The sequence below is a fragment of the Mus musculus genome, chromosome 11, assembly GCF_000001635.26.
Source record: "Mus musculus strain C57BL/6J chromosome 11, GRCm38.p6 C57BL/6J".
Classification (NCBI taxonomy): domain Eukaryota; kingdom Metazoa; phylum Chordata; class Mammalia; order Rodentia; family Muridae; genus Mus; species Mus musculus.
In genome coordinates this window covers 50,876,621-50,887,634 of record NC_000077.6, presented here as the reverse complement: position 1 = coordinate 50,887,634, position 11,014 = coordinate 50,876,621, and the positions used below count along the sequence as shown (strand labels likewise).

At 45.1% G+C, this 11,014-nt stretch overlaps 1 protein-coding gene across 12 annotated transcripts in view; it reads left to right on the top strand.

The window, feature by feature from the left end:
- The window catches only part of Zfp454 (zinc finger protein 454), a 14,917-nt gene continuing 3,903 nt past the window's right edge, over positions 1-11,014 (top strand). Inside the window, exons 1-5 of one of the 12 annotated variants that reach the window (NM_001382449.1) lie at positions 125-242; positions 1,137-1,266; positions 3,824-3,950; positions 4,362-4,451; positions 9,530-9,592. In NM_001382449.1, the coding sequence (NP_001369378.1) occupies positions 1,234-1,266; positions 3,824-3,950; positions 4,362-4,451; positions 9,530-9,592 (313 nt within the window). In that variant the 5' untranslated portion in view covers positions 125-242; positions 1,137-1,233. Of the gene's footprint in view, positions 270-1,136; positions 1,267-3,823; positions 3,951-4,358; positions 4,452-9,529; positions 9,593-11,014 lie in introns of all 12 variants that reach the window. The other 11 variants (NM_001382451.1, NM_001382450.1, NM_172794.3 and 8 more) reach the window with 11 other exon arrangements.

The following is an 11,014-nucleotide window of genomic DNA, read 5'->3' as shown; positions in this document are numbered from 1 at the left end:
CTTTATCGCTTTTTGCTCCTGGTCTCCCTCTGAGAAAAGGAGTCCAAAAATCTAAGCGCTGCAGCAGAGAGATTTGTGGGAATTAGGCTTCCCGGCTCCTGGACAAACGCGCAGGCGCGGCTCCGCGTCAAGCAGCAGGCTCCAGCTCATTGTGTCCTGACTACTCTGTCGAGGCTATGCTCTGCAGTGGACAAGCTTCTAAGGGAAGCCCCACGGTGATCTGCAGTGTCCAGAGACTGAAGGTCAGGTCTGGGAGTTGAGAACAGAGGGTACGTAGACTAAGGGTGGGTTGTGGTCCGTTTTGAAAGGCGTGGATCCCACGTCCTTAACTTTGAAGCGCATGTACTGAGATTTGATTCCACACATGGAAGGGACCAGCAGAACTGTTTTGTAGTCGAGCTAAGGGATCCGAACCTGATTGCACGTTGAGAAGGGTTGGTCAGGACCTCTAGCTCATCTTGCTGCAAACTCACAAATACAGTTGCATACAGCTGCTGGTTATATTCCCGGCGTGGCTCCAAGTTCTCTCTGAGGAACTTGAGAAAGGGACACCTTCACTGCAGCCCCTGCACTTGACGAAACTGTGGAGGGTGACTTATGTGAATGATTTCTTCTCCCGGAAACCCGCTCCCTACACTGTCCCATCCGAAACACGAAACAGCCCCCCCCCCACACACACACACACAGAGAGAGAGAGAGAGAGAGAGAGAGAGAGAGAGAGAGAGAGAGAGAGAGAGATCTGGCCGGTTTAACTCCCCTTCCCTTTCAGGAAAAAGTCACCTCTTTGCCTCCTCCTTCCCTCTAGTTGGGATAGAGCTGTCCCAGGAGGAAAGGCTGTCTTAAGACGCCAAAGCATAGCTGCAGGGGAAGGGACAGAGAATGGGTAGAGTTTGAGGACTGGGCCGGGCAAGCTTTCTGCAGGGGAAAGCCAAAGCCACACAAACGGGAAGGCATGCAGGATCTGACTAAAGGAAAGATGCGAAGGAGAGCTGGCATGGGGAGAAGTCACTTTACAGATTGGGTGAGGACAGCTACCTTCAGAGGGAGTATGCACTGGGAGCAAAAGAACAAAGTGAGCCAGGATGTGAATGGTGAGGCGCATCCCTGTGACCTTTGACCCGGCCCTCTCATTACAGGAGTGCAGATGCTTCTAGCCAGAGAACCCCAGCAATTGTAAAGCTCCTCCCCTGCCTCCTTCCTACTCAATGCTCCTCAGCTCACCAGAGAAAAGGAATGGCTGTCAGCCAGCTCCCGGCCCTGGTCCAGGTGAGTCATCACTGTCCAGTGTTGTCCCCCTGTATCCCCAGTTGTGTCCTTGACTTCATTCATTGCTCTAACCAGAAGCTTCCTTTCCAGCCACCCCCAAAGACCCCAGCTGCTCCCTCCCACCACACATCTCCTCCTAGTGAGCTTTAGAGCTTTCTGTAAGGCATGAAAGTGGCACATCTGGGCAGGATTCTAGGTTAGTATAAAATGAAAACCTTTCTACTTCTGTTAGCCAGTAAGATGGTGGTCCAAAATGGTAAAGGCAGGAACTGACATAGGATCTAAAGAAGAAATTTGAACTGTTTCCCGTGAACATGGGGTGTCCTAGACGCCACGTAGTTATTGATGTCTTTTAAAGATAACGTGTAACTTTTGTTTAAGAAGAATATATAGGATTAGTACAAAAATAATTGAAGAACTCTACTTCTATAGGCTAGGGGGATAGTTTTGTGGTAGAATACTTGGTTGGCATGTATAGGGCTCTAAGTTCAGTCTCCAGCACCACACACACACTCTCACAAAGCTGGCACATATACACACACAAAGCTGGGTATGGTGGCTTACACCTGAATTCATAATACTTGGCAGACTGCAGCAAGATTGAAAGTTGAGGCTAACCTGGGCTACATGGAGAGCCTGTCTACAAAGGGCTCAGATCTAAAAGGCATTCTGAGTGGTACCAGTCTCTTTAGGTAAAACCTGTTCTAATTCCTTTTCTTTTAAGTCTTTAACTATCTGGGACAGGGATTTATGGGAGGTCAGAAGCTGGAAGAACCACCAACCAGTTCTAGCTTGCTGACAGCTCATTCTCTTCTTGAGTTTGGTAATCAAAGAGCTTTATTTAGAGGCTGAAAGTTCAAGATTGGGCAGCTCCAGGTTGCAAGGGCTCGAGGCTGCATCATATGTAGCCGATGGCACCACATGACAGGACCGAGAAAGGTGTGGGGAGTTTTGCATGGTGAGAAGAAATGAGAGAGGTCCAAGGTGCTAAATTCACTTTATAACAATGTGCTGCTCTTAATAGCCACTGCAATCCAGAGGGACCTGCCCCATTCCTCCCAATCCTACAAGATGTGCATTAAACCCTTCAGGGAATGGAGCTCCAGGAGACTACTCATGCCACATATAAGCCCCACCTCTTCAAGGTGTCCCACTTCCCAACACATTCACACAGGTACATGGACCTTGGAGGGATAAGCTATATCAGGCATGGCAGTCAAACACTATTGTGTTGTTCACAAGCTACTGTAATTTGGCTGCCATCAGGCAGAAGCGCTTAGGGATAGACAATGTATCAGCTTCATTAGCTGTGTCAGAAACCAGAGATGAGCAATGGTTCTTAGTAAATCTACTCATGGCTTCACTCCAGCCAGTGTTTCTTGGCTCCTTGCTGTGCACGAAGGCTTTGGGTACATGTAACAAACTTAACGAAGCTATCTTAAGCTAAAGCAGGCATTTATCAGAAACACAATACAGAGATACAACAGACTTTGGCTATGGAAATGGAGTCTAGAATATGCTTAGAGTCCCTCCACTTAGATCCTTTGCTTTCTTTTCTGGACTTCCATTTGGACCTTCTTCAGTGCACACTACCTCCCTGGCTTCTTAGCTCAGAAGACCACACTGTGCAAGGTGCTGTTTTCCATGCTATATTCCAGGTTTCTTAGAGAGAATCTGTCCTTGGTCAGAATTTCCAAGGAAGGGATGAGTTGTAATCAAAGAAGACATAGATGGCGTCACAATACAGAAGAATTATTTCCATAGTGTGTGTGCCTCTGTGTGTGTGTGTGTGTGTGTGTGTGTGTGTGTGTGTACACTCACACGTGTGTTTGGGTGAGTAGATGAGAAGGAAAGCTTACTGAAAACAGTGAGCATGTGCCATAGAAGGACTCTGCCCATTCTGAGAAGTGCTTCATGGAGCTGTTTGGTGTTCATGTGAACACACAGAGGGCATTTCTGAAAACCAGATAGTTTGGGTGAGCCGTTCAGCCTGGCCTCCTAATTAATCCAGGGATGCAGAAACACAAAACAGGTGAGGGTGCTGCTGGTGAAACGTGACATACTATTCCACAGGAAAGAGTGTATGGAGGTGTATGCTAAGATAATGATTTAAAAAGAGGACATTAGGTGTATCAGTGTGGTTTGCTGTCATTATCAAGTGTTAGCCCTGTACAGTACTGTGTGCTGTATGCTTTTACACTTCTGCCAGTGCCCTTTGTTTATCTACACCACCATGAGTAAGAACATAGCAATATGTGTTGTGCTGAGACTTTACACAGCTACATTAGGGCTGTGGAAAGACTGGGAGACGTGGACCCAGTGAACAACTGCACAGTCTTTAATAACGACTTCTCTACAGTTGATGCCTAAGTTGGAGACAAAGTTTGTCTGCAGCACAAGGCTCAGCCACTAGGAGATGCTGAGGACATGTAGCTTGTCCCTGAACACCAGCCTCCTGCAGGAGACCTGTGAGATGATCCAAGAGAGCTGTGGAGACAGCCAGCCTGAGCTTTTCTGTGGTATGCCCAGGTTGGTAAGGAAGTGTTCTGTGTCACAGGACTTGGTGACCTTCAAGGATGTGGCCGTGCTTTTCACCCAGGAGGAGTGGGGTCAGCTGAGCTCTGCCCAGAGGGCCTTGTATCAGGATGTGATGCTAGAGAACTACAGTAACCTGGTCTCACTGGGTAAGCTGGGCTCAGCGTCACCTGTGGGGGACTTGCTGGGGTCCCTGAGGTAAGCTGGACAGCATGGAGCCCAGCATCACCTTTCCAGGACTTATTGGGGCCCCTGCACAACAGGTTAGATTGGAATTGGGCTTGCTTATGATCTTGCCTTCACTCCTAGTGTATGTCTAGTCCCTTGGTGTCCCCAGAGCTGTGTTGAAGTGTGGAGATGTGTCACAAGTGAAAGGGGTGTGGGAACAGGCTCTCTGTGTCAGGTCCCAAGACGTCTTGTCCCACCCTTTGCAAACACGCTATGCTACCTCTCTAATCCCCATTTCTAGAATATTCTGGGGACCAGCTCTTATCTTTACAATGACTTTTATCTCAGGATGAACAGATTACGTCATGGTTTTCTTGTTCCTTCACTAGCAGGTCTCTTAGGATCCCAACCAGATATGTTCTTTCCCCTGGAGGAAGTGGAAGAATGTGTGTCAGAGGAGGCTCCTGAGGGCTTTGTTCTGGGTAAGGGCCATGCATGTGGGAGACATTGGAAGGAGCCCAGTTGGTGGGGGCAGTTGCATGAAGTCTCAGCAAATGTGGCATGCCTGGGTCACATGGTCCCAGCAAGCATATCCAAACTGGCATTCTGTATGGAAGTCTGTCCATGTCTGAGCCCTTCCTTCTTTCCTTGTTTCACATAAATGACTGGTCTGTGACTGGAGAGGTGGCTCCACTGTTAAGAACACTCACCCTCTTCCAAAGGACCCAGATTCTGTGCCTAGGTCCCACATCGGGCAGCTCAGAATTGTCTGTGGCTCCATCTCCAGGGCATCCCGCATCCTCATTTGGCTTCCACAGGCACACTGCACACATGTTCATATATATAAATAAAAATAAATTTTTAAAAATTAGCAGTCTAGGTCCTGGAGAGATGGCTTTGCAGTTAAGAACACTGACTGCACTCCCAGAGATCCTGAGTTCATTTCCCAGCAAGGACATGTTGGCTCACAACCATCTGTAATGGGATCTGATGCTCTCTTCTGGTGTGTCTGAAGGAATGGCTGTGTACTCCCAAACATAAAGTAAATGAACAAATCTTTAAAAAATATCTGCCCCTCAGAAAATTAGCAGTCTGCTTGCCGCACGCCTCTGTTGGAGTGGCCTATTCTAAATCCAACACACAGGAGCTGCCTGCGAGTCCCCATTGAGGGGCCTCTCTGGTGTTCTGGAGACAGTTCTGCGCTTGCTGAAGTTCCTTTCTTTCTAGTGAAGCAGACATCCATGTCCTCCCATCCTTGTTCTTTAGCCACATGGAGGTATAGTCACCCAAGTTTAACTGTCCTCCTGTGCCAGGCTCGGGGCTTGCTACAGGTGCCGGAAGGGCCAGGATTATCATATTCTTTGCTACACTGCTCACACTTAGAGCAGCGTGTGCCTGCTAGTGAGAGTTGCTGCCTGGAATGGGGAGAACGTGACAGCTCAGTGGCTGTTGCTTATCCTGTGGTATCCCCTGGGGCTCCTGACTCAAAGATGGGGATATGCCACCATACTTGACCTGTAAAGTATCTGTTAAGACCTCTTACTATTTTTTTCACTGTAATCTAGTGAAATTGGCAAAGGTTTCTATTTTATAGTTAATATCTAACCACCTCAAATGTCTAGGATTCAATGTTTAATGGAATTTAACTATAACTCAAAATTTCAGTTATTTACAAAAGTATTTAACTTACCACTGATGTAGCTCATTGGTAGAGCTTGCATGGTGTCCTAGGTTCAATCCCCAGTACAGGGAAATAAAGAAAACCTTTAACTCACTCCTATAGAATATTCTGTAGATTTGATCTTTGACAACCAAATGCCATAACTCACTGAGCTATCTTACCAGCCCAAAATCTCCAACGTTTTAAGTACTGACAAACCACCACACTTGACTTCAGGTGACAGGTCATAACCAAAATTCAGACACTGAAACTCTCCTATATAATTAATTACCTTTGGTTTGTGTATAAGATATACACAATCATAATGGGGGGATCATATTTAATCTTGGGTCCCATCCTGAAGACATGGCATTATACACGGTTCCTATGCATTTCAGTCAAGGACTGCTCAGATCTTTCAGATTAGCATTTTCTCATCATTGTGCCTCTTACTCTTGGGTTAGCATAGACCGTTGGTTTTAATTAGCACATACAGCACTAGGTTTCATTACAGTATTTTCAAACAAGATTTGTTTTGTTGATTCCCATGTTCTCTTCCACCCATCTGATTGCCCCATACCCACCTCCCCCCTCCCATCTCTCTTTCACGTTTATATTGCATTATGTCCTCTTGCCCGCTCCTTCCCAGCCATTCTTTCGCCCTCTTGTGGTCTCCCTTCTTGCTTATTCATAGCCTATACCAGCACTCACATACAATACAAAGAAACGTGACAATCTGGGACGTAATGGGTGAGAACATGTAACTTTGCATGGTTGGTTAGTTGATTTTTCAAGACAGGGTTTCTCTGTGCAGCCCAGGCTGTCCTGGAACTCTGTAGACCAGGCTGGCCTCAAACTAAGAGATTGGCCTGCCTCTGCCTCCTCCTAAGTGCTGGAATTTAAGGTTTGTACCAGCACTGCTCTGTAATTTTTCTGAGTCTGAGTTGCCTCCACTAATATAACACTTTCCCTCTTCTTCCTGTAGTAAAAATTATTTAATATCCTGAGCTCAGAGCTTCTTCCCCACCTTTAGTTATGGAGTTCCCAGATAGAATATACACACATCACCTTTATACCTATGATAAACCCTAAACAGCACAATAGCTGGGCAGCTGCTTACCCTCCATGCTATTAGAATCTACTTTCCTACCAAGAACCCCGAGATATTACTTACTATTTACTATATTCCATTTGGACTGCTCTTAACTCAATTGACCAGCCCACACGGCCATGTTTTGATGGCTCAGCTAACCCATGGCGGCTTCTCCCCCTTCCTTTCCTGTACCCTCTTCTTTGTTGTCCCAAGCCCAGGAAATCTAAACCTCCACCTGTGTCTCTTCTGCCCAGCGGTTGGCAACTTTATTTACCGACCACAATTAACTGCGGGCAAGGCCACTCAGTGTCTTCCTCTCTTTAGGGCAACTACTCTTGGGGACACCCAAACTTAGATACAAGGAGCATTAGGCCATCCCAGTACACCTTCCATTTTGCTGAAACTTGCATGGTTTCATAACATTCACTCTGTGTATTTCCCACGTTTTCATTATCATTACCTATTAACGGACATCTCGGCCGGTTCCATTTTCTTACTATTGCAAATTAAGCACCAGTAACCACAGATGGGCTATGGCGGGATGCAGAGGGCTAGGGGATCTATTCAGGCAGGAGATAGCGGTGTCATATGGTAACTCTATATTTAATTTTTTGAGAGATCCTCACTGATTTACACAGGGCTGTGCTTTATGCTCCCACCAGCAGCAAATAAGGTTTTCTCTGTGCCCAACTCCTTGCCAGCACTCATTCTTAGACAGTTATTTTTACTCACAGAAAGAAAAACATCATGCTAGATGGCTTTGCATTTTACATTTTCTGTCCTCTGGGCCATGAGCTGACAATGAAGTGACACACGGGGTGGTCTGGGCTAGAGACATTTATGCTTGCTGACATGTTTAACCCCTAATGTCCTGCAAAGCAAGAATAATGGGTGCCCTCTGCAGCTACCCAGTGAAGACAATGAATTTGCACTGGTGTGGCTCTTGGGTGGAAGGTTGGAATTAGCACAGACCCAACTGATCCCAAAGCTGTTGCGTCCCACATCACTTTTAATCAGGCAGAATCCAAAGGATAATGACCAGACTTCCCATCTCAAGTCGCTGCTGGTCACTTTTATACCCTCTTCCTGTATTCACCCGTTAGGTCTCTGCATCTCATACTCTTTAGCTTCCCACTCTCTTTCTTGGTCTGTGAACGTTTGTGTGTGTGTGCAAGTGCACACGTCTACAGAGGCTGGAGGATGTCTTATTGCCTTGAGGTAGGCTTCCTCACTGAACCCAAGCTTGCTGTTTTTCAGCTATGCAGGTGACCAGCAAGCCCCAGTGATTTTCCTGTCCCTCTCCCCCTCCTCAGTGCTGGAGTCTCGGAGGCTGTGGCCACACTCAACTTTTACATGGGGCTAGGGACCTGAACTTGGGTTCACAAACATCTACAGCAATCACTCTTTATCATTTTAATTGTGTATTATATCCTCTTATCCTCCCTCTTTGTTGCATTTTTTTTTGTCTTAAATTTACTGGGGAATTTTCTAGAGCTGATATATTGGTCTTCCACATTGCAATTTTATTTTTTCACTTAGCACTATCATTTCTTTTTTTTTAATCCTTAAAATATATTCATTTTGAATATTGTACACTGACTATAAAAATAACATAATTTTTGAAGTTTTATGTGCTAAAATTATGTGTTCCTTTGCCTGAAAAAAAGTCCTACTTTTACTCTCCAGTATTGGAAATTGAACCCAGAGCCTCATGCATGCTGAGTAAGCACTCTGTCACTAAGCTGTGTACCCAGGCCTAAGGAGCTCAAACAGTGGTAAAGGAAAACATTTAATTTGGAGTTGGCTTAGAGTTTCAGAGGTTTAGTCCATTATCATCATGGCGGGAGGCCTGGTGGCATGCAGGCACACACAGTGCTGGAGGATCAGAGTTCTACATCTAGATCCACAGGCAGCAGACGTTAACTGTGTGCCACACTGGGCATGGCTTGAGCATAGGAAACATCAAAGCCTGCTCCCAAAGAGACACACTTCCTCTAACAAACTCACTCCTACTCCAACAAGGCCACACCTTCTAATAGTGCCACTCCCTATGGGCCAAGCATTCAAACACGTGAGTCTATGTTGGGGGAGGGGGGTGGCCACTCCTAGTCAAACCATCACATAAGATTAAGACTTAGGGATGAGAGGCTCAGTGTGCAAATGCTTGCTGCAAAAACATGAAGACCTCAGATCCATACTTCTTAGGTAAATCTGGACATGGCAGCACACATCTATAACCCTAGCATTGGAGGGCAGCGGTGGGAAGATGCCAGGGAGCACCCAGGGAACACTCAAGCCAGTCTATTAAAACAGCAAGCTCCTTGGAGTGTGAGTCTAGCCATTGTTATTGCCATACTGTCTCATTATCTTACAAGTCGTTGTGCAATCTGCCCTGATGCCGCTTTAGCATGTGAGACACTATACACTCTAAGCCAGAGAAACACAAAGAATATCCATGTAGGAACCTCCCGTGAACACTACTGAAAACTGACATAGATAACAGGGTCTTTCATGCTTCACTTGTCTTGCTAAAGGCATATCAGGTTTTTTAATTCTTGCTTTTTAATCTCTTGGTACCTTGTTCTCTGTATTATTTCCCTCTTTGTTGGATTTAGTTTTCTCTTTTACTAATCTCTTTGGATTAATAGTCAATATCTATATATCTACTATATTTGAAGACTTTAGCTGTCCTATGAGCTCATTTATATCTGTATAGCACCATTCAGTTCAGAAGACTTCTAATTGGTGTTGTGATTTCTTCTTTGATGTGTCAGTAATGCAGAAATGCATCACTTTCTCTTCCTCAGATGCCGCAGATGAACCTCACTTGGGTCCTCGATCTGCGTGTGAAGCTCAGGTTCCGGTTACAGGTGGGCAAAGAGTTGGTGAGAAGGGGGTGACAGACAGATGCAGACACAAGGAAGTGTGCTGAATCTGAATGTATTTTGTCTCAAAATGAGCATCAGTTTTTTATAATACAGAAAACAGAGGAGTAGGATATCACAGCAGGCAAGGTACATCGAAGTATCAGACACAAAACAGAGGAATGCCTACAAAGGACTGGCAGGAACCAACTGGGATAAAATTCAGTGTTAACAACTGGGATCAAAAGCAGCCCCACCTAAGGTCAGCTTAATCTTAGAAGTCAGCCCTTGCCATAGTTCCAATTCTAGTCTATTGTATAGTCCACCTTCCCCATAGGCCATTGTAAATTCCTGTGTATGGGTGTAACTCAGCCATCTATAGTTCTAAGTATCTACTCTGGTTCCTCCTTAGACCACAACCTTCCTTCCTCCTACATAATGGTAAATTCCTGCATATGGGAGTAAGTTGGCTATGATTCTAAGTGATAATAATCTTGTGTGGGGGTACTTTCTACTAATAAGTAATGTAGTCTGCCATACCTGACTGTAATGAAAATTCTAAGTATACTTTGCTAAGCTTGCCCTGAGATTTCTAACTCTATGTAGTAGATAGTAATGCCTGATTTCTTTCACTATCTCTCTTACAATACTAGAGGCAAATCTGAATGTCACTGGATAGGCAACATTCTTACTGAATTCAAAGCCCACGGTCAGCTCAAGGACTGCCTAGGACTGGGAGGAATCTAACTTAGCTATATGTCAAAATCAATCCTTAGAGGCAATTATAATAAAGCAATATTAAGAGGAAGCACACAGATCCATTTACCGACTAAAGCAAGGACAGATTTGGAGCACTCGTTACACAGGATGCCACGGTTCCAGGAGACTAAGTTTCCATGAACTTTTCACCTCGGGATCGCGTCCAGGCTTTTCAGTCTGTCACACGGGTCACTACTGGAGTGGGTGTAGCACTCAGATATTGGCTTTGAACATTTGGATGTTCATTCTCCCTCTACACATAGGTGGTATCTTTTGTTTATTTGTTTATTTAGTAGGCAGTTATCTACTTTCGTGTTGACTCTTTGGAGATGTTTTCTTTTTTTGGTTGATTTCCTCTTTTGAGTTTGGCAATTTGATTCTTTTAACACTTAGCATGTTATGCCATTGTCTTCTGGGCTCTGTGGTTTTCCTCAACAAGACTTTTTGCTGCCCTTATTGGCAATGGAACTGTACTGGCACTTTCCATATGTCATTTGGCTTTCAGTCATTCTTCTCTGATGTGCCTAGATGGACTTTAGATTTGACCATGTTCAGTTACAGTAAGGGTGTATCTCCCATGTTCATGATTTAAACCTTAAAATGTACCTGTTTGCTTTTCCCCATTATTTATTAGCATTGTATAGTCTACATAAAGATTTTTAAAGTATT